The sequence below is a fragment of the Microtus oregoni genome, unplaced genomic scaffold, assembly GCF_018167655.1.
Source record: "Microtus oregoni isolate MIOR12 unplaced genomic scaffold, Mior012 000005F_ref0000423, whole genome shotgun sequence".
Classification (NCBI taxonomy): domain Eukaryota; kingdom Metazoa; phylum Chordata; class Mammalia; order Rodentia; family Cricetidae; genus Microtus; species Microtus oregoni.
In genome coordinates this window covers 49,772,105-49,796,163 of record NW_024543064.1, presented here as the reverse complement: position 1 = coordinate 49,796,163, position 24,059 = coordinate 49,772,105, and the positions used below count along the sequence as shown (strand labels likewise).

General features: G+C 48.0%; 1 protein-coding gene across 1 annotated transcript in view; it reads right to left on the bottom strand.

Moving 5' to 3' along the window:
• Kank4 (KN motif and ankyrin repeat domains 4) overlaps positions 1-24,059 on the bottom strand; it is a 73,765-nt gene that overhangs the window by 21,496 nt on the left and 28,210 nt on the right. Inside the window, exons 2-7 of the mRNA XM_041652337.1 lie at positions 17,187-17,271; positions 9,043-10,956; positions 7,962-8,073; positions 5,909-6,127; positions 3,043-3,130; positions 794-1,013 (exon numbers count right to left, since the gene is read on the bottom strand). Of these exons, the coding sequence (XP_041508271.1) occupies positions 794-1,013; positions 3,043-3,130; positions 5,909-6,127; positions 7,962-8,073; positions 9,043-10,956; positions 17,187-17,205 (2,572 nt within the window). The 5' untranslated portion in view covers positions 17,206-17,271. The remainder of the gene's footprint in view (positions 1-793; positions 1,014-3,042; positions 3,131-5,908; positions 6,128-7,961; positions 8,074-9,042; positions 10,957-17,186; positions 17,272-24,059) is intronic.

The window sequence follows — 24,059 nt, the reverse complement described above, 5'->3', positions numbered from 1 at the left end:
AGGGCTCACTCACTTCTGCATCCCTGATTATAAGGCGTACAAGTCATAAGAAATCAACAGATACTTGATGAAACGTGCATGCGTCAAATTGGTAAATTGGAGTCATTCTTTGATAATAGTGTTTTATGGAGACAAGAGGAGGTGGCCTTTCCTGAGGTGTGGCACAGCTCTGGAGCTGGACAGACCAAACGCAAAATCTGCCTTATGACCTGAACAAATTCTATAGCCCCAAGCCTCAGTTGCTCAACTGAGAGGGACCGTACTGATGACACCACAGGGACAAGAGACACTGTGAAGAATAAATGACAGAGCACAGGCAATGGGAACTTGGTTCTGGGGCGTATGTACTAAGATGGGATGATCGGAGATTAGCGTGGGTCCTGTTGCAGAGAAGACATGCGAGCTCGTGGAGCTTTCCGAAATAAGAAACAAAACAACAACAAAACACAGCTTTAATCCCAGCACGTGGGAGGCAGAGGCAGGTGAATCTCTGTGAGTTCAAGGCCAGTCTGAGCTACCCTGTGAAATACTGCCTTGAGCCCCCCGACCCCCCCAACAAAGCATTTGCCAGTCTGGCTCTGTTCCTGGACAAGAGGAACTCGGAGTGATGAGAAAGGAGTGTGACATAAGAAGCCCCTTACTGTAGTCCCAGATACTTAGGAGACTGAAGCAGGGCGATGGTTTGAGTCCAGGCATTCAGGATAGCTTGAGCAACATAAAAAGATACCATTTTATAAGAACAAAGCGGTGGGCCTCCAAAGAGGGACGCAGGTGTCACAGCGCCGTCTCTGACCTGTGTCCAGCAGCAGCTTCGCGATGGCGAAGTTGGAATGAGACACGCTGTAGTGAAGGGCTGTGTTCCCGCTTCGGTCTGCCAGGTTGACAAGCAGCTTCAGAAGATGTGGGGAACGAGACTGGACCTCGAGGAGGTAAGTGGCCACCACGGCAGGGCTAGATAACTTCCGGCTGGACACACGGAACCACTCTTGGCTGATGGTATTCAGAATTTGCCTCTGAAACAGTGGAGATTCTGATTACGAGAGATCTCCTGGCTTAGGCACCCTAGTTAGAGCTCTCGGGGGCACTTGGATAGGTCAGCTGTGGATGCTTCTGCCTCTCTGCCTCTCTCACACTTCCCTGTGGTCCTTCCTGTTTCATCTGGGAGATCCGAGATGGCAGGACCAAGAATCCTGCTGCACACTTGATGCTGGTCTGATTCTCCCAGCCCTTTACTTCCCACCCATTGGCAATTATATACAAAATAAATAGCAAGTAGAAGAAGGATCAGCTCTGTGTGTAACAGGCCGCATGTTTCAAATATTTACCTAATGGACAAGAGATGCTATTGAGATGTGGCTATTATTTTTTATTTTATTTTATTATTTTTTTTGTTATTTTGCGACAGGGTTTCTCTGTAGCTTTGGAGCCTGTCCTGGAACTAGCTCTTGTAGACCAGGCTGGCCTCGAACTCACAGAGATCTGCCTGCCTCTGCCTCCCAAGTGCTGAGATTAAAAGCGTGCGCCACTACCACCCTGCTGGATGTGGCTATTATAAATGATTTTATGCTTATTTTAGAAGAGGATCCAGGTTTAGTCATTAAATTCACATGACTAGATACAAGCCCTAGCTCAGCCGTGTGACCATACAAGCCCATGGAATATTTCTTGTCCCTGCTATCAAATGGGTCTGGCTTCCTTGTTTCCGTGGTTCTATGGGGTGAGGTAATTTAAAAACCTACTTTGCCTCTTAGGCAGGGGCAAGATGGCAGGGATGAAGGGGCTTCACATCCTGTTTGGTTTAAAATGTGGGCTTTTGTCACATTTCCGGAGCAGAAACATGAGAATTGTGGGCTGAAACATTTCTCTAGATCAGAATATCTTCTTTATCTAGAGCATCAAGAAAATCTGAAGGAAAGCCCTGGAATTATGGAATCCAGTGGTAGACTTTAAACAATGAGGTGAAGCTTGCTGGTCATGCATCCAGTTCTCAGCACCCACTTAAAAGCAGGCACAGTAGCAGGTGGAGGCAGGAGAAAGTTCAAAGTCGCACTTGGCTGTATGAGTCTGAGATCAGGTTGGACTGTGTAAGACCTTATCTCAAAAGCGATGAGCGGATGAACAAATGGTTAAAACAGAGCTTAGTTATGCAATCTGAGTATCGGGAGCCTCCACCAACATCCGTCTCATGTACTGGCTCCTTAACAGCCTGGGGAATGCTGTTTGCCAAATCAACTAAGATTAAAAAGAAAAAAACAAAACCCGAGACTGGGTTGGGTGAGTAACAAGCACTGCTGAATCTATCATTTTTAATCTCTGGGCTGCTCCGCTGAGGGAGAAAATGGGCTTTGAAGGTGCTTACAGGTTTTTTCACTTTGGGTTTGACAGCTATCTCCTGGTTCAGGCCAGTAGCTCTTGATTAAAAATAGAATGCAAGAATTACAGGTTCGAATCTCCACGGGACATAAGGGTGGAACAGATCAAATGGAGATATGGTTTTATTTTTGGTCTCCTGACCCATTAATACCCGTTAAGCAAAGCAGTAGCATGGTAGTGTCAAGTGTGAGAACTTAGGGATGATAGAGACAGGCTACCAATCACTGCCGTTTATTGCTGAGGAAACCAGCCCTGGGCATTCAGTTAATTGCCTTTGGAAGAGGTCCTGGAAGTAAAACCTAGGTCACATTCCACATGTCTTTTTCCACTTTACCCACGGTTTTGTTGAACTGCAAGGCACTTTGAAGTCTAAGCCACCGAGTTTAGTGGCAGGCACTTGGCTATGATTTTTAAAAATAGTTGGTAAAGTGCCTCTGACCCATGGCTAGTTTTCTGGTACAGAATCTTTCTATTTTCTCAGCTTGTCTCCTGAGGGGACAGCACTTGGGTAAATCACAGAATGCCCGATGAATGGAACTCTGTGTGTGTGTGTGTGTGTGTGTGTGCGCGCGCGCGCGCACACACACACACACACACACTGCCGCCTCAGGTAGGGGACCAAAGTCATCCCATTGGAAACCCCTGTGTGACAGTGGGAGGTCCGAGTACCAGGAGATGGTTGGTGGTGGCCCCAGTCTCTGGCAGGTGTTGGCTCAGTGCCTGGCATGCGTTAAGAAATTCCTCTGAGGGTTTACACCTAAAGGAAACAGAGAGATTATATCGTTGAGAATGCTGACAGAAAGACATTCACTCTCCACCTTCAACAGCTGAAACGCTCAAGCTGGGCAACCTCTCCACAATGAGGGGCATTCCTAAGAAACATGGCCGCTCATAGCTCTACGCGGCTCGGCCTCTGAGCACTTCTGAAGGTCAGGTGGCTGTCTTTTCATGCTGCTTTTGGCAGGGGCTGGAGCAGATAAGGAACGCATGGGGTAATATTGTCATGCCAGGAAGGAAAGAGATCCCTTCCTGCCCGGGTGCCCAGAGAAACCTAAAGAACCCAATCCCCGCCAGCAGTTTCTTCGAGTTAGTCCTCCATGAAGGACAGGACTAACACGGATAGCGTTGGTAAGATGAGAAGCTCTGAGGTTGGGGTACCACAGTGACAGGCGCTTGTCTCATCACTGTGAGGACTTCTTCTCATGAAGATTTAATAGGACATTCTGATTGGGCTGTTGCAACAGAGCAGCCCTGTAGGCCTGCTTATGGCCATCTCTGTTCTTCCATCCTCCAAAGCCACACTGAGGATGGTGGAGTGATGCCAATGGTTCTAGCTGGCCCATTTCTGTGTATTGAGGGCCTACTCTGGGCTGGTCATTTCCCAGCATCTCTCCTTACAGGCCTCAGATCAGACCTATAGGGCTGCGTCCAGGACACTGAGGTGACCCTGATGGTCAAAGTGTGGAACTCTTGTCACCAGTTGCATGAAGTCCCAGCACTCGGGCAATGGCAGAAGAGACTGTGTAAGAACCAGAAATTAGACATCAAAATACCAAGTAATCCAATTAAAAAGTGGGTACAGAGCTAAACAGAGAGTTCTCAACAGAAAAATCTCAAATGGCTGAAAGACACTTAAGGAAATGTTCAACATCCTTAGCCATCAGGGAAATGCAAATCAAAACGACTCTGAGATTCCATCTTATACCTGTAAGAATGGCTAAGGTGAAAGGCACCAATGATAACTTATGCTGGAGAGAATGTGAAGCAAGGGGAACACTCCTCCATTGCTGGTGGGAATGCAAACTTGTACAGCCACTCTGAAAATCAGTATAGCACTTCCTCAGAAAAGTGGGAATCAACCTACCTCAAGACCCAGCAATACCACTCTTGGGCATATCCTCAAAGGATCTTCAGTCATACTACAAGGACATGTGCTCAGCTATGTTCATAGCAGCCTAACGTGTAATAGCCAGAACGTGGAAACAATCTAGATGCCTCTCAATCGAAGAATAAATAAAGAAAATGTGGCACATTTACATAATGGAGTACTACTCAGCGGTAAAAAACAATGACATTTTGAAATTTGCATACACATGGATGGAACTACATCCTGAGTGAAGAAGACCCAGAAAGATGAGCATGGTATGTACTCACTCTTAAGTGGATACTAGTTGTAAAGCAAAGGATAACAAGTCTATAGTCCATGACCCCAGAGAAGCTAAGTAACAAGGAGAACCCACAGAAACAAATAGATCTCCCTGGGAAGGGAAAACAGACAAGATCCCCTGAGAAAATTGGGAGCATGGGGGTGGGGGAAGAAGGGAGGATAAAAGGGGAAGAGGAGGGAGAAGGAGAGAAGGAAGGAGAACTTGAGGGAACAGGATAGCCAAGATGGGGGAAGGACAGAGACAGAGAGCAAGGAAAGAGATATCTTGATTGAGGAAGCCATCATGGGGCTAGGAAGAAACCTGGCACTAGAGAAATTCCAAGAAATCCACAAGGATGACCCCAGCTAAGACCCTAAACAATAGAGGAGAGGGTGCCCGATCTTGATTTGCCCTGTAGTCAGACTGGTGAATGTCTTAAATATCATCATAGAAGCTTCATCCAGCAACTGACGGAAACAGAGGCAGAGACCCACAGCAGAGCACTGGGTTAAGCTCTCAAAGTCCAGTTGAAGAGTGGGAGGAGTGAGAATATGAGCAAAGAGGTCAAGACCATGAGGGGGACACCCACTGAAACAGTTTACCCGAGTTAATCAGAGCCCAACAACTCCGGCCTGACAGGGAAGGAACCAGCCAGCACAGGACCAAACTAGGCCATCTGAGTGTGGGTGACAGTTGTGTGGCTGGGGCAGACTGTGGGGCCACTGGCAATGGGACCAGGATTTATCCCTTCTGTTTGCACTGGCTTTTTGGATCCCATTCTCTTTGGAGGGATACTTTGCTCAGCCTTGATATAGTAAGGAGGGTCTTGGTCCTTCCTCAAAGCAATGTGCTAGACTTTGTTGACTCCCCATGGAAAGCCTAACCCTCTCTGAGGAGTGGATGGGGGACAGAGGAGGAAGATGGATGGAATGGGAGGACGGGAGGGGGTAGGAACTGGGATTGGCATATAAAATGAGAAAAGATAGTTGTTGTTGTTTTTTTAAAGCAAAAAAAAAAAAAAAGAATCAGAAGGCCTGGGCCCAAATCCTTGCCCTACTCAGGGATCCCAGTGCCACTGTTTCCATCTCTGTGAAGCAGGATTATGGGAAGTGCTACCTCTGGGACTGCTGAGATGAGTTCCGAAATACACGTGAAGTCGGCCCTGTTCACAGCACCAACAAATGCTGGTTATCTAGAACTTGGGCCGCTTGAGTTGTTCCTCATGGGGGCAGAGGTCACATTTGTTTGGTTCACTCAGCATAGGGGTTGGCACAAAACAGACCCTCAAGAAACATTGCTCAAGGGATGGGTGAAACTGGATGAAGGAGAAATAAGCCCTTGCCCTTCTTTAGAGTAGCACGTGTCCCAATGCTACCTATGTGACTCACCTCTCAGGCCTCAGGTGAGAGACCTCCTCCCCAGACCCACTTGTCTGGCCTGAGTTACCGGCGCCTTCCGTGACACTTTGCCCAGTCTCGCGGGTGGGATATGTGTCTCTGTCCTTTCTAGGCTCTGAGCAATCATGTTTCTTCTCAATCTCACCGTCAGACGCGTCCTCAGGGGAGGTGTCCTCCCCACTGGTCTCCTCGCTGGAAGTGGTCTCATAGCTAGAAAAAGACACAAGGTCATTTGATCAATCCTTCTTGACCAGGGCCAGTGGTGTATGTCAACACCAGTACCTGCTACTGGAACCCTAATGTCCAAGCTGGAGAGGGGCCCAGGTCTAGGTTAACTCCTTACATCTACCTGAGATTCTGGAACTACCTCACTTCTCTGCATGGCCAGGAATCCTCCTTTAGCCTCCCTGCTCCAGCCTGGATTACATCTGACAGCGGTGAGCCCCTCAATACCCGCTCCACAAGGCTCTAATGTGATAATAGCCACAAATAAAAGGGCAGTGAAGGGAAGAAGACCGACTTCATGTTGAACATAGGTTCTAGCTGGGCATAGTGGTTTGTACCTGCAATTGCAACACTCGGGACAGAGATAGGAGAACCAAGTACTTGGCTATCCTGAGCTACATAGTAAGACTCTGTCTCAAAAATAAAGTGTGTGTGTGTGTGTGTGTGTGTGTGTGTGTGTGTGTGTGATATAGGCTCTTAACCTTGGCTACACACTAGAACCTTTGGAGTGTTTAGCATTCTCAGTATGTGGACTGTACCCCACGCTAACTACACCAGTCTCCATGACTGCAATCGAGAATTTCCAAAGCTTGGTGTCCCTGGTGTGCAGCCATGCTGAAAACCATGATTCTAGAGATTCAAATAATGACCAGTGACCAGGAGAAGACTCCATGGGCAGGGCAAGCAAAGAGGAAAGGAACATGGCCATGCCATCAAGGCCCTTCCGGGTCTGGGCTAGAACCCCTTCAGGTTTCTATAACAATCGGTACTTCCTTGTCAGAATAGCCAATCAACAGTTCCCTTTCCTTATTTTTTTTTAAATTATATTACATCTATTTATTCATTAGTATCCTCTCTCTCTGTCTCTTTCTGTCTCTCTCTCTCTCTCACAGTGTGTGTATGGAGGTCAGAGGACAGTCTGAGGGAGTCAGTTCTCTCCTTCTGCCTTTTGGGTCCTGGGGATTGAACTCAGGTCCTCAGCCTTGGTGGCAAGCACTTTAGCCTGCTGAGCTCTCACTGGGCTCTCTTTGTTTCTTGACTTACCTGTGAGTCAAAGGTAACAACCAGGATGTACTTGCCTTTTTTTTTTTTTCAAAACCCACCTAGCATACAGCTGTCTTTTAATGAACAGTGAAATGACCAATTTAGGATCAGTGAGGTACAAGTTAAGAGCATACCATTCAACCACAAATCCCCATATACCCCAGATTATATTGCTTAGTGATGTCACAGCTTGTGCAGTGATCTGATGCCCACAATGATGAAACCCCAAGGATGCCTTTCCCAGAATGCATTCTTATTGATGGATGATACTAACAGCCAGTCTCCCAGTCTAGAGAAGGCGTGGCTCATGTCCTGTAGCAATGGACTAGTTGTTTTTGTTGTATTTGCAGAAGAAAAACACAAGTGGACTGGGCTTGGGGGTGTAGTGGTAGATAGAGTACCTGCTATTGTGTGCAAGACCTGGGTTCGAGTCTCAGCACCAGAAGGAAACAAAGAGATCAAACTTGAAGTTCAACAAACTGTAGAGCTTGTGCTAGTGTTGTGTTCAAGTCAGAGGCCTTCCTCAAAGGGCCCAGAGACCCCGAAACTCCCACAAGCCACCTAAAGGTGGACCCTGAGGAGACCAGGACAAGCCATTAAAAGCAGAGGTTCCAAGAGACCAGTGCAGCTGGCAAGGAGTCAGACACTTGCAAACCCACCAGGCCACTGAGAGTGAATCCCTGCAGAAGAACGAGACCCCCAGGACAAGGGTGCTAAGGACAACAGTGGATTAGGTAGCAGGAAAGGCGGTCTGTGCTTCACAGGCGATGCTTACCCACCGTTAACCCCAACAAACTGAAGGTTCTTTTTGGTCCCATTACCTCCTGCACGGAAGCCATAGTCTTTCTTTTTCATTATGGATTTAAGGCTGGTCGACGGAGAGATCTCTAGGCAGACACAATATCACAGGTTAGAATCACCTTGGGGCAGTCAGACCAGGATTTTTGCTTTAAGAGGATATGGGTATATGAAAAGGGAGAAAGGAATAGGGGTAGATAATGCAGACTGGATGTTTTCGGGCTGTTAGTCGGAGGCCCTTGTGTTCAATGTTTGTAGAACTGTCCCTAGGAATGATGTCACTCTTTGTATGTGGATGACAGAGTAGCTACTGGAACACGTCTCAGAACCATGTGTGTAGTGTCAGCATTATCTCAGGGCTGGGAAGTAGCTGAAAAGCGAGACAGTGGCGGATTGGTGACCTGTGTTGTGCAAGGCACTCGATGGTTCAGCTTCGTTCAACAGTGAAGGGTGTGTGTGCTATCTCAATCATTCCTGCTCAGCTAAAGGATGACTTCTATACATGAGCATCCCTCCCTCTCTCCTTCCATCCACCCCCCCCGTCCTCCCTCCTTCCAGCCATTCCTCCCTGCTTCCTTATCTTCCTACATCCCAAATATCAAATGAACTATTTCTGGTCTCATTATAATGCCCCTTCAAATTCAAGCTAGAGAAAACCTCTGACGTGAAAAGCCAGAAAGGAAGGTGGGAATTGCCGGAGTCCAGGAAGCAAGAAGGAAGACCCAGGAGGAGTGAACGGGTAGTATCTATCATTCTTGAGCTTTGACACGGCCTATTCATAATGCATCAGAGACAAGCACCCTCTGGGAAGGCTTGCTACTGCAGGCTTAGCAATGGCTTTCCCTCCACGCTGGGTACCTCTGTGACCTGTGCTATCTACTTACATTTATGTGGAAGCCCTGCAGCTAGACAGAATCTGGTAACAAGGCCTTGACAGATCAGTTTTTATTTCCCTGAGCACCTGGGGGTGTTAAAATCTTTTTCAAAAACATATTCATAATTAAGGCCCCTAGTCCCTACACGTAAAGGAGAAGCAGGGCCCAGGTATCAGTATTTACCCATTGACGGCGGAGTGGTGGAAGAGGGAGGGGCAGGAGGTTCCTTCTGCTCTGGGGCCTGGGCTGAGTAGGCAGAGAGCAATAGGTTGAGGGAACTGAGCAGCTGGCTCTGGATGCTGCTGAGCTTGGAGGCAGGCTGCTTGATGGCGCTGGCTAGCTCGGGGTACCCATGCTCCAGGCAGTTCCACTGCTCCTGCAGTAGCTCCTGGATCTTCTTAACATACTGCCCGATTGTGGCGTCTTGTGGCGAACTCGCCGGCCTTCCTGGACGCTCAGCCCCTGGAAGTTCTGAGCTGGCCTCCTCCCTGATCACCGCCGCAGTCCCTCTGTGGCTGCTCCAGGAAGAGACTCCTATTGGCCTGCTCAAGTCCTCAGCCCGCACCTGTGGACCTCTCTCCTGCTCAGAGACATCTTCTTCGATTCTGAGTTCCATGGAGAGGCAGCTACATAAGGAGGAGGCAAGGACCTGCTCAGGTCTCCTTGACAGTGACACTTGGGGCAGCAGCACAGGCTCTTCAGGGCTCTGATGGCCTTGCTTGTGACTATTTTGGACCCATGGGAAGCCATTCTTCTCTGCTCTAGATGCCCAGCATTCAGGATCTGGGGTTCTCAGCAGGTTGACACCAATGTTCTTGTCACATGATTCTCTGGGGATGAGTTCAAGGAGAGGGTCAGTGTTCACCATGGCGTCAGTTTGGTCCAGAGCATCGCTGACCTTCCCTTGACTAAACTTTTCTTCTAACTGGGCTACAGCACACTCCAACTCTTTAATCCTCTGTTCCCTAGCCTTTGTCTCCTCTTGCTGCTGCGCGAGGGCAGCTCTGACCTGGGCAAGCTCCTCTGTTTTTCCTGACAGCTTGTCCTCAAGGGCTGAGATCTGATTCTTCAGGCTGGAGGTGTTGCCAGAGTCTGTCTCTATCAGGCCCAGGCTTTCCTCTGTTGCTTGGATACCAATGTTCCTCACATCCACCTCGATGGGTGGAGGAGGTGGGATCTCACTGATATTGAGCTCAATTTCCTCAAGGGTGAGCTCATTCTCAGGGATGGGGGATGGGAGAGGGGGTGGGCTGGGCGTGGACGAGCCAGGAGTTAACACCCCCTCTACTTTACTGACTTGGTGCTGAATTTCTACATTCCCTAGAACCATGGGTACATTCTGGACTGAGGAGGGAGGACACGGCTGAGAGAGGTGACTTGAAGCCTTTATGCCACCTTCTGCAGGCTCAGCCCCCTTCCAGACCAGCTCTGGAATGGCTGGTTCTAGCTCTCCTAACTCTCTGTCTGTTGACTGGGTTGTTGCTTCGAAACCTGTGAAGCCTTTTGTGGGGTCAAAGGTACCATCACAGACAGTGCCTTCCCCCTGGAGCTGAGGGAGGGCAAGAAGTGCTGAAGGACCTGAGGTCAGACCGGACTCATCAGGGGCTCGGTTCTGCAGTAGTGTAGCAGGCATGCTGGATGCCCTCAAAAGCTGGGGCCGTCCACTCCCACCATCTTCCAGAGGCCCAGTCTCCACCTGCCTGGTAGTCTCTGCCAAAAGGGTCTTCCTGTGATAGCTCAGCTCACTGCCATGCGCTGAGGCCCGGGGGACATCACCTAGTGGCAGTGACTGGGATTGCTCCTGGGTCCCCAGGGATATCTTTCTGGGCACCACAGGAGACCAGTTTTGCTGGGGAGAAGCGGCGTGGGTGCGAGGCCCACTATTGGGAAGGCTGAAGTTTCGAGGCAAAGTACTAAACTTAGCCTGCTTGGCTCTTCTGTGGATGGGAATCCTTTTGATGGTGTGTCCTTTCTCAATGTCATCCACATATTTGAGGAAGTCCAAGTCCAAATGAAAGCCATACGGGGTCTCCACAGAGTAAGGGTGGCTCTTCAGACGATCTTTCTCTTCATCCCCCTGAGAGGATTGGTCCTTGGCTGGGAGGTATGAGACATAAAGAAAGAGCACAAAGTTAACATGATGCTGAATGTCGTGACTTTACCATCACATTACCGTAATGAGCCTTTCCTCCAGTGCTCTAGCCGTTGAAGGATGCTACAGAGCCTATGGGCTTGCTGCCTGTGCCGGGATATCATCTTATCAAATCAATGTGTATTTAGCCAACGCCTGTGCTTTCTTATTTTCAATATGCCACCTCAGTTGTTATCATGAGTCGAGCTGCAGATCAGGAAAACAAAATTGTCTAACACTGTTTTTCTGGTGGCATCGTGTAACTGCTGAGCCAGAGCCCAGCGATTTGTCAAAGGAGAGCACCAGCTGACACTGATGGACACGAAAGATTCTGCAGGATGAGACACACAGTTTTCTCAGCATTCAAAAAGACACTGGAGGGTTGGAGAGATGGCTCAGTGGTTAAGAGCATTGCTTGCTCTTCCAAAGGTCCTGAGTTCAATTCCCAGCAACCACATGGTGGCTCACAACCATCTATAGTGAGGTCTGGCACCCTCTTCTGGTCTGCAGGCATACACACAGACAGAACATTGTATACATAATAAATAAATAAATAAATAAATAAATAAATAAAAGACACTGGAATGCCTCAGATAGGTTCCAGCAAATCTTGCAAAAGGCTAAACTATTGATAATTTATAACACCTATATTTCTTAAGCTCCTGGGGTGCCTAAATCCCTGGTTACCTAAAGACCAACAGGAACTGGAGTAGGTGATCATGGGTGCCAAGTTTTTCTTCCCCCCTGAAAACTGAGTAGGAGGGAACAATAAAAGTTCCACTTCAGGTCAGGGAACCCTGATTGCTCTTCGAGCAGATGAGGGAGGGGGACTTGATCGGGGGAGGGGGAGGGAAATGGGAAGCGGTTGTGGGGACGAGGCAGAAATCCTTAATAAATAAATAAATTTAAATAAAAAAAAAGAAAAAAAAAGTTCCACTTCAAAAGTCCATGCTAATGAGGAAATGCCACCTTGTTCATGGACTGAGACACAGTTGTCAACAGAGGAAATCTCATAAAAGTCGAAAGGAACAGATATATTTTCATAGATATGTGGGTCCCATGGCCTCTTAGAGACACCTAAGCCAGGCTTCCTTAGGCCAGGGCACCAACAATATCCCTCCTGACTCCCACAGGAGACATGAGGAACCTGTCAGTCCAATGACTACTTGAAGTCCTTGAGACTTGCACAGATTATCATCCCCCCCCCCTCCCCGGTTAACTAATCCTTTGGAGCTCTTCATATGACACCCTTGTTACCTCTAGACATGGGGTGAGAACACACTGTGAGAAAATTGAGCTTAGAAGTCAAGACTACAAAGCCTAGCAGGGTATGGTGGTGTCCGTCTGTAATCTCAGCACTTAAGGCTAAGGCAGGAGTTTTAAGTTCCAGGCTAGCCTAAACTATAGAGTGATACTTTGTTTCAAAAGGAAAAAAAAAAAACTCACTAGAGAAACAAAAGAGAATACCAGAGTCAAGTCTATAATCTACTCCTTGACCTTGGGAAACCTACTCAGCTTCCCTGTGTCTCATCCTTTAAAAGTGGGAATAATAATGTAAGATTAATGTAAGATTATTGTGAGGCCTAGTTAATTAATAATGAATATGATACACTCAGTCCCGTGTCTGGTGCATAAATAAATGTTCTCAGTATTATAGTTACTGTTTTTGTGGAAGCCCAAAACGTAAAGAACTGAGGTCCCCTGATGGAAGTCAATGTCTGTGACTCTCTGCTGGGAACGAAAAAGGGCCTGCACACATTCACTGGGATTAGTGCAAAAATACATAAAACATCAGCAATTTGATCCATATACCTCAGCTACTATTTACAAAGTACGCGTGTGTCAGTTGCTGAATTATACATTCTAGAGACACAAAGAGAAGTCAGTAACAGCCACTTCTCTCAAAGGCTTTATGACTGAATACGGTCGCAGCAAACTGCTGAGTAACTGGACACAGTTTACAATAGTCTTCCTTGCTGACTAACTTTTCCCCTTTCTCTGGAAGTATTTTCTTGGATATGGAGGAAAAATTTTGCCTCGCTAATGGAGGGAGACTTCACAAGAGTGACACAGGATGGGGTATCATGTGAGCAAATACGAATCTGCCAGAACAAGAAAGCAAACGACTTTATAAGACATTAATATCCTGGCTCAGGGGTTAAGAGCACTGACTACTCTTCCCGAGGACCCAGGTTCAATTCCCAGAACCCACATGGAAGCTCACAACTGTCTGTAATTACAGTTCCAGGGGACCAGACACCCATGGCAAAACACCTATACACATAAAAGTTTTTAAAAAAAGAGAAATTAATCTCCAAGATGGCTCCATCAGTTCTTAGCCCCTTTAAGCAAGCAAGCTAATCCTACTAAGAAAGGGGGAATCTATTTCTTCAGAACTTTGAATCTCTGCTGTCATGCAATGCTTTGACCGAAAGAACATGGCAGGGTTGATGCTAACAGAACTCTAAAGTTAGGCTATAAAGAGACTGGCAGTTCCTACCAGGAGCCTCCCAGATTGCCAGCTACCGTGTAAGAACTCTACCATGTAAGAGGCTGTCATGATGTGAGGATGTCTAAGCAGCTTCCCATAGAAGCCATCTGGAGAAGAAGGGATGGACATAGGCAGAGAGAGGAGAGAGAGACAGAGAGAGAGAGAGAGAGAGAGAGAGAGAAAGAGAGTGAGAGAGAGAGAGAGAGAGAGAGAAAATGACTGCCCTAGCCAAAGGCCAGGCATAAGTAGAAAGGTCACCGAGGAGCATCAGACTTCGACTACAGGAAGGACCCCAAGCGAGGAGCTCTCAGCTAAACCTGGACCAGAAATTAATTACTGTAGCAAGCCAGTAAGTGTCAGAGGAGTCCACTCTGCAGAAAGAGACAGTCGTTCTCTAGGTAGAAGTCAGGGAAACAGCAAAGACACAGAGCTGTGAGCTCACACAGCACACCCGGGGTGGGTAAAGTTTCTATGGCCACAACTTAAAGTGTGGGTGTGAAGAGTAAGGAGAGAAAGAAAAAATGGGGAAAGTGAAGAAAAGCTGAATCATGAAGCAATTCGTAGGCATGCCAACCATGTGACTTATTGCCTAGGTCACAGAATTCACTAACGATCTTTAAGGAGTAAGTTGGTGAAATTTTAAGAAGAGGTGTTTGGGGTTTTGTTTGTTTGTTTGTTGTGGTTGTTGGTTTGGTTTAGTTTGGTCTTGAGATAGGGTCTCACCATGTAGTACAGGCTGGATCTGAACTGTCAATCTTTCTGCTTCACTCAGCTTCTGGAGAACTGGGATTATAAATGTGTAACATCCTGCACAGTTCGAAATGAACATTCTTGTGAAGAACTAAAAGAAAGATAAATCAGAGGCCTGGGGCCAGTAGAGAGATTGTTGATATAATCGAGAGAAACTGAAAGTAATTTGGAGGGAAAGAAGCAGGCTTTAAGAAGACACTAATGATGACGGGATTGCTGGGGAAGACAGCCTGGGGCTGTGTGCCTGGTGGCTCCTCCTAGCAGTGTGACAGACCTCCCCAGTGGCTCTCTGCTTAGATGTCTCTAGAGAATGGGATGAAGTTGACACAAGAAGCCTCTGCACTGCTATTGCTAAGCAGATCCACACAGGTCTGCGGGTGTTTGTTACAACCACAGCAGAGGTAAACTCCCGATTCACACCACAGTCCCCATTGGGCTTTAGATTTCCAGTAGACAGTGAGGCAGTGTGCCTCTGGCACACAAATATCTCCACATAACTGCATAACTTCCCATCTACCCACACAACTTTTTCTCCCAACGTGCCCACTTCCCAAGGAGACACAATTACAGTAGTGTGACCATTTTTCTATTATTGCTTCTGTTAGTTTCCTAAGATGTGCTCCGAAGCCTCCTGGCCCACTCAGGAGAACCCTGGATTAGGAGAACAAACCAAGTCAGAGAGGAGATGGCTGTCCAATGTGTGGAGATTCATGACCTAGAGCAGTCTTCTCCTAAAGGAGAGGCTGCCCTGTTTATCACATCTGTCTCTTACCTCTATGCAGTAGAAATCCCCGATTTCCCTGGGAACCTCTGGGAGCAGATCTGGAGCATGAATACATGGCATCAAGTAGGAAACAGAGTGTTGAAAGGCAAAATCTTTCATTTGAGAGCCAAGACTGAGCTTGAGAAGATACCGAAGGTAAGAGGTTTGCAAAGTCAGGACTGGTCGCCCAGACCTTTAGTGCCAGCACTCAGGAGGCAGAGGTAGGAGGCAGGCAGATCTTTGCGAGTTCAAGGTCAGTCTGGTCTATATAGCAAAGTTCTGGCCAGCCAGGGATACACAATGAGACCCTGCCTAAAATAAAAGAAGTCAAGATCCAGAGGATGTACCCAAAGGAAGGGGCCCCTTTCTTGAATTACTGGGGGTGTCATTGAATCACTAGAGAGAGTGACATTGAGGAGGCAGAGCAGGGACCACTTTCAGGGAAGCACTGGGAGGGCGGCTCTCTGTGGGAAGTGGCAGCCTCCTGGAACACAGGGCAATGTGTTTGGATAGAAGCAAGAGGCAGGGCTGCAGCTGACTTCCAGGTCTAGGTCCTGCCACTAGTAAGGGCCACCAGTAAGGGCCATGTGACGGAAAGGTGGTGGACTCTCCCATTGCCCGATACTGGAAAAAGGCATCTATCTCATCAGAGTTGGGAGCCTGGGCCCTAGGGCCTGCAGCAAGTTTCCTGGGAGGGACCATTCACTGTGCGAGATAACTATTATTCAATGATCTTATGCGCAGCATCTTGTTTCCTTCTGAACGTGAGAGGCAAAATTACATATTACGTTTTAATTACTATGCCTCAGAGATCCATGAAACAAACAAACAAATAAACAAAAAAAAAAAAAACACCTCTGATCTGCAAGCCCCTTGCCCAAGGACAAATAGTTCCTGAAATGCTGGAGGCTGTTGTTAATGGGAGCCAGCAGCCAGATGTTTTCACTCCCCTGAACAGGTTTGTTTGACTCATCTGCACCAGCTGTGTTGGATCACTTGTGGGCGGGAGGTCCATAGGCAAGAGATACATCAGGATGTCTGCTTTCCCCTGATTGGACCTGATGGGAAATGCAATGAATTGTGGGCTTTTCTTCTTTAAGCCACTGCAAACAGCGACTCAGGGCCATTTCCCACGAACCTGGTTATGGACCTGGTCAGAGCCCATTCACCTGACCAGTATTTAATTAAAGCTTGCTTCAAATTTGGCTTTTAACTGTGGTACTGCATCTTATTCTCCATCAGTGGGATTAACATGTACCAAGCCTGGGAGACAGTTTATTAATACCTATTTATAGATGAGAGATGACAGATAGTTTGGGGGGAAAATGCCCAATATTAAACCACCTCTGAGTAATTCTTCTAGTCCAAGGCCCATGTATCGTCCTGTGGCTTTGGCTGAGGGTTAGGGGCCATCAGAAACATGAACACCGACTGCCCATTGAGATTTTTCTGCCCTTCCTGTGCTTGACTCCTCTGCCTCCATGTGGGAATAATGCCCTGCTATCCTCCTGGATGACAAGTGACATGTGGTTAAGTCATTACTGATGGCCCAGGAGTTAAATGACCAGATGCACAAGCAAGGCCATTTTAAACCATCCAGCCCCACCTAGCCATCTAGGAGATCATGTGAATGGGCCCAGGAGACATCAGCCACACCAACTGAAACCCAACAACTTACACAATATTTTGAGAAATAATAAATATTGTTTAAGTCACAAACCCTCATATTCTCTCATAGGTTAAAAAAAAGGTGTTGAGGGAGGAGACCTATTGCATTCTTGGTAGTTGGATGACTGGAAAACCTTGAAATTATATGTTAAATGTTTTTTACTTCACAAGATTTCACTCTTACCAGGTGGTGGCACATGTCTTTAATCCCAGTCCTGGGGAGGCAGAGGCAGGCAGATCTCTGTGAGTTCGAGGCTAGCCTGGTCTATAGAGCGAGTTTAGGACAGCTAGAGCTGTTACACAGAGAAACCCTGTCTCGAAAAACCCCCCAAAAAGAGACTGCACTCTTATTCTTTACTGCCCACCAGGGTTCACTGCAGAAGTAGGTGTTCTGGGCCCCTGCTCTGTGTGCTTGGAGATTTGTAAGGTTCCCACAGACCTCTCCAGAGCATTCCAGAAACTGGCGGGGGATGAACCCAAACCAACTAACCCTTTAAACAGGGAAGAGAACACGGCCTGCCTACCATCTGCCTTCTCCATCATAGGAATCCAACACTCAATCTCTCAGACGCCTCTCATCCGCTGAGTCTGTGCGATCTGTGGGGAGCTCTGAAAGAAAAGAAAAGGAAGCGCTAGTAAGTTAAAGTGGAGGGGAAGTCAAAGAAAGCGGCACTCAGCTCGGCCTTTCTCTGGGTGATGCCTGCAAACTAGTTTTCCAAAGCGGGAGGGGAAAAGTGTGCCGTATTCCCAAGCCCGATTTTGGGTGCGACTTCCCAGAATGCTGGGGGTAGCTGACACTCAAGGAGGCACCCAGCCCAACCCCTCATTTGGCAAATGGGGGAACTGAGGCTAGGTGAACTGCTACAGGGCCTCTCAGCAGACTGTCCATGGAGCTAGAAGTCCAGGGTGTCTGGCAACTAGTATGGGGCTCTTTCTGGACCTGGTAAAAGAACAGAATCCATCTTGTGGAAACTCTGGAATGGAGCACCTATAGATAATTTAAGACATCCTAACTAAATCAAGACAAAGATGTGGTAATGTCAAGACAGACAAGAAGCTGATACTTCAGGTGCTTTATGACTGTTGGCAGGATGAGGAGAAGCTCAACCCATCTGGCCAGAAGACATCAGGAACTTTTCAAGCAGAATGCTGTCCTTGCTCTGAATTAGTCAACCTCAAGATTAGGTTTAAGATTAAGATTAGTCAATCCTCAGAGTTTTAATCCATTCCCAGAACCCTCTCTAGCTCCTCTCCCACTACAACAAATCACCCAGAAACTGGCTTTTTATGATTATTGGCCAATTTACATTAGAATCGTGAAGTATCTCCAGCAGCAAAAGCGGTGTTGTTTTAGGAAATTTAGTGTCCCTGGCAATAGTCAGAACAGAGACCAGTGGGCTAGTGAAGAGGGGAACTCTAGGCATGAGGCGTGACCCTCCGGGACACACACACGTCAGAGGGTGGGAAAGTGAAAACCAGGGGCTTTCTTTCCTGCCGCGTGACTCAGGATTGTCCAGCACTAACTGTGACATAAACTCTGTGAGAGCTGCCTGTGTCTCCCAAGCCTGGTCCCTGCTTTCTTCCTGGGATCCTTCACGCACTTGCCACTGGTTGAGCCTCAAAGGGCAGACATGTTTTGGGGAAGCAGAGACACTCTGGCAAATGCCGATGCTGACAACCGAGCACTTGACCAGCAAGCACTTGGTTCTAGAAGGGAGTAGCGCTGGAGCAGACAAGCCAGGGATAACCAAGGTGGCAGTGCTGGTGGGTCTCAGAGCTAAGAGCAGCCTTGAAGGAGAAAAATGGAAAAGCATGGAAGGTTCTAACCTGGGGTTGGAGGAGGGCTGGCCCTGTGGTGAAGAGGACGCTCTTAGGCAAAGACTCTGCTACCTTTCCCATGACCCCATGGGGGTGAAACAGCAAGCAGGGGAGGGTTGGTAGTGCGAAGTGATTTTCGGTCCTCTATCCCCTTAATCTTTCTTTATTCTGTTTCCTGTTCCCCCAATCCTTAGCCATTACCAAGCCACAGGTGGAGCTGGAAGCACTTAACATACTTGGATTATCTCATACAGTCCACACCTTAACCCAGTAGGGCTAATAGTCTCATTGTTCAGATAGGGGAGACTGAGGCTAAAAGTGAAGGCCCACAACCAGCAGGTGACACAGTGTGACAACCAGCAGGTGATGCAGTGACAACCAGCAGGTGATGCAGTGACAACCAGCAGGTGACACAGTGTGACAACCAGCAGGTGATGCAGTGACAACCAGCAGGTGATGCAGTGACAACCAGCAGGTGATGCAGTGACAACCAGCAGGTGACACAGTGTGACAACCAGCAGGTGATGATGCAGTGACAACCAGCAGGTGATGCAGTGACAACCAGCAGGTGATGCAGTGACAACCAGCAGGTGACGCAGTGTGACAACCAGCAGGTGACACAGTGTGACAACCAGCAGGTGACACAGTGTGACAACCAGCAGGTGACACAGTGTGACAACCAGCAGGTGATGATGCAGTGACAACCAGCAGGTAATGATGCAGTGACAACCAGCAGGTGATGATACAGTGACAACCAGCAGGTGACACAGTGTGACAACCAGCAGGTGACACAGTGTGACAACCAGCAGGTGATGCAGTGACAACCAGCAGGTGACACAGTGTGACAACCAGCAGGTGATGATGCAGTGACAACCAGCAGGTGATGATGCAGTGACAACCAGCAGGTGACACAGTGTGACAACCAGCAGGTGACACAGTGTGACAACCAGCAGGTGACACAGTGTGACACCAGCAGGTGATGATGCAGTGACAACCAGCAGGTGACACAGTGTGACAACCAGCAGGTGATGATGCAGTGACAACCAGCAGGTGACACAGTGTGACAACCAGCAGGTGATGATGCAGTAACAACCAGCAGGTGACACAGTGTGACAACCAGCAGGTGATGATGCAGTGACAACCAGCAGGTGATGATGCAGTGACAACCAGCAGGTGACACAGTGTGATAACCAGCAGGTGACACAGTGTGACAACCAGCAGGTGACGCAGTGTGACAACCAGCAGGTGACGCAGTGTGATAACCAGCAGGTGATGATGCAGTGACAACCAGCAGGTGATGATGCAGTGACAACCAGCAGGTGATGATGCAGTGACAACCAGCAGGTGACACAGTGTGACAACCAGCAGGTGATGATGCAGTGACAACCAGCAGGTGATGATGCAGTGACAACCAGCAGGTGACACAGTGTGACAACCAGCAGGTGATGATGCAGTGACAACCAGCAGGTGATGATACAGTGACAACCAGCAGGTGACACAGTGTGACAACCAGCAGGTGATGATGCAGTGACAACCAGCAGGTGACACAGTGTGACAACCAGCAGGTGATGCAGTGTGACAGAGGCTCCAGCCTAGCCAGCTCTGTGCTAGAGCTACAGTGGCTGTAAACACCTGTCCATCCTGTGGGTCAGCCCTGTTCGCTGTTGTGACTGTTCCTTGTTTCCTTTGGCTAGACTTCTGAACGCGGGTCATCAAACATGGGATCAGATGACTTCAGGGGCTTATTGCACACACATTAGGCCTGATTTCAGGATGAAAAACTCTACAGAGGTCTCTAAGGTTTCCCTCAACTTGCCTTTTACTAAAACTAATCACATCGAGGCTACAGATACTAAATGGAGTTGAAAGCCGAAGGGCCCCACAACTTTTCACTCCAAAGGACTCAACACACAGAAAGGAAATGAAGGAATTCGCCCTTTCCTTCCCCACTTCCCCACCTGAGCCGGGTCCACTTTCCTCCGAGATTCTTACAGTACACGTGGCGGAGTTCAGCTCAGGAGGATTCCCTGGAGTAGGGCGTGTGTTTGACGGTTAGGTGAGTGGAAAAGGATAACAACCACACTATCACAAACGCTACTCCGTTCAAACACAACGCGAGTATGACCATAGCCTTGCCAGGTGTAGCTCCCTTTTTAAATCCCACAGTGTCTGGCACATATAAACTTTGATACACAACATTTTCAAACCAGCCTGCTAGGCTGCATCCCCAGACTGAAGATCTTTTGCCATCTGCTGCTGTTGTCTCTGGTTTGTCCCAGTCTCCAGGATCCCTCATTAGGACCCAGCCTTTCTCACTAGCTCATTACATTCTCAACCTTTTGAGAATACATAGCTTTACCTCTCTCTGCCTTTTTCCTCCTTATCAGCAAGTTTCTGAAGGTCAGAATTCTCCCAAGCTGCATCCTGTATCTGACTCTCCATTTTTAAAATGTGTTGGACATACTGTGCATGGTTGTTGAACAAGTAAAAGAGGGAGCAAGCTTATTGGCCTTCAGACGGAACCCACGGAGAGAAATGAACAGGTGCCAAGCAGTAGGTGTCACTTCACGCCCTCCCCCAGTGCAAGCAAGCCTGGGAGCTGGCTCTAAATTATTGATGAGAACACTGAGGCAGCCAGAGGCTATGTGGCCAACCTAAAGTTCCCCAGTCAATTAGGGGCAGGATGGCAAGTGTCCTTCAAAACTTAAGGGACAGTGAGGAAGAAGGACAGAGACAGTCGGTGTCAGTAGTGATGGGCCTTGTGCAGCCAGACCCTATTAGAAATGGTTTTCTTGGATCAGCCCAACTCCTGCACGGCTTCACCCACTCCATCCCCCATCCACATTTATTCCTTTTATGATGCCATTTTCAAACCTCATTTAACCTCAAGTCGAAATATAAAGAAAGCTTCCCTTCCTTAGTCCTGAAACTGAGACCTGTGTCTGCATTTTTTTTCCTTCAAACCCCTCTTTATTCTGCAATAATAAAAATGCCGCTTTTCATCACAGAACAGGCTGCATGCCAAAATAAATAGCACCTTGGATTTCCTTGAAAAGAGAGCTTGGCTCAACGCATAGCCTCACTGCCACAGAACTTGGACAATTCAACCTTACAAAGTCAAATATTTAGCATGGTAGCACATCAAATAGCAGCCCCACTGGTCCCTTCGTGGTCACCTGGCAGAGACAAAGCCCTCTTTCCAAAAGAGAAAAGAATGCCTCTCATATCTGGGGGTGACCCTGCCCTGGTCATGTGATGAGACAGGGGCTTTCATTCCCCATCCTAGGATCCCAATTTTCCAAGTGGTACTGGAAGTATCTGGTGGCTCGGCTCATGCATGCGTGTGTGTGTGTGTGTGTGTGTGTGTGTGTGTGTGTGGTGGGGGGCTGAAGCTGAGGTACCAAAGAAGTGAGCCGCACTCCTAAAGATTCTACCTGCTGAGTTCTTAGCCAGCCTCCCTTCCCACCGGCCAGGAAATGGGATGGGGGAGGACTTGGGCTCAGCAAGGCACACAGGAACACAATCGCATTAATTCATTATCTACATTTTTCTTCAAATATTTCTCTTATTTTGCTCACGCTTCAGTTGCTGCTCTGGGGCTTCTTGGAGAAGAGAGGCCAGTTGGGAATCAAGCTGTGTACACACCACCCTCCCCAAGCACCCTTCCATTCTGCAGCGCCCTAGAAGCAAGGACTGGGCTCCTCCGGGCCTGCTTCAAGTTACAGGAATGGAGCTGACTTCAGCACAGACCATCTGCTTCCCAGCTGTTTGTTAAAGGACTCGGTCAGGTGACCCGTGACCTTGCTGGAAAAGCAAACTTCCTTTTTGCTCTCTGGAATAAGCAAGCTGGGTCAGAAACAAATTTACTGCTTGATAAATTAATACTGGATCAGACAGGAAAAGGGAGAAGGCTCAGATCTCTCAGATACAAACCTTGTTTTACAGGGACATACCTAAAGACACCCCCAACACACACACACACACACACACACACACACACACACACACTCTTCTTTTTCCTTGATGTCTCCAAATCTGGGAACTCAGGAGAAGGCGCTCCCTCCTTTACCTATAGTTCATCAATCTGTAATAGTGTGTAATAGTGGTGTAGCCCCCTAAGGACTGGAAACCTGCCAGACTTCATGACTGCCGTCCTGGTTCTGTCTTAGAAGCACCCTTCTCCTCCCCGACTCCCAGGGTGCTGGAACCAGCAAGGCTCGGATCATTAAGTGACTGAAAATCACTTAATGCCCAGTGAACTCCCAGGACAAGACAAGCAGTTCCCATGTCCCGCTGACCCACCAGTCTGATGCTCTGGAACCCCAAGATGCACACCGTCTGTAGGAATCAAAAAAGCAAGTACTAAGTGACTAGCAAACTCCTTTGCCGTGGTTCCTGCCTCCCCCTCCTTCTGCTCCCCCGCCCCCAACACACCCTGCCTGTAGAATTTCTACCTGCTGGAAGGCCCAGCAATTCGGGAGGGCAGAGTGCAAGAGCCAGGCAGAGGCAACTGCCTGGGGAGGGAAGTCACAGAGCAGTCACAGCAGACAAGACCTGGAGTCCAACCTAGAGCTGCTACAGCTTCCAGAGCAGAGGTATGTGTGAGGTGGGGCCCAGGCTCTCCAAACCTGACCCTGCTCCTGTTCCTACTGGAGACAGACATGGGTGACCTGGTCCAACAGAGGCCCCGAGAGAGTCATGCTTCTTTTACACAGGCGGAGCAACAGTATTTGAGAGACAGGAACCCCTTGGTGCCACCAGGGTTCTAACTGGCCCTATAAGACGTGTCACAGCAACTCTCTCTCATATACAGTAACTACTGGGGTACTTTCCAGCTCAGCCCAGACTCACACTACCCTTGTGCTGAACTTGATGCTGGCACTGTCACCTCACCCTGAACTGCCACCTACATCTCCCTAATACACATAGGAAGCACTTCCTTTCCATTCTGTGCTCCCATTATCCCCACACCCGTGCTTAGAGCAGCCAGGCCAGGGTCTAGTATTCCTAGTATACAAATAAAGAAGAGTAATGGAATTGTGTTCTTCTCAGTCTTTTTCTTGGAAGAGTTCCAAGCATCTTGCTTTATCTAGAGATGAAGAGACTTTCTGAAGGACACCGGGTGATGCGTATGGCTGTAGACAAGGCTATAGAGTTGGCATGTATGCTTTTCAACTGTTAGAAGTATTTGGTCAGTCAAGCACCAGACAGTCAGCTAGGAAAGGATCTACAATGTAGCCTGAATGCTAAGGTTATATGTGAATGCGCCAAGGAGCAAATTTGCCCTGGAATACATTTGAAAGTCCTACTACACATTGTTGCAGAATATTAGTTTAAGACGTGTTGCATTCATTTATATTTGTTTAATGATGCAAAGATGTATTGCATTCTTTTATGTTGCATTTATTTAACTCTGTAAAGCTGTGCTACTTTGCTTGCCTAAAACACCTGATTGGTCTAGTAAACAGCCGAACAGGGAATAGCTAGGCAGGAGAGAGAAATAAATGGGGTAGGCAGGCAGAGAGAAAAAATAGGAGGAGAAATCTAGAAAAGGGGGAAGGAGCAAGAAAAGGAGAAGG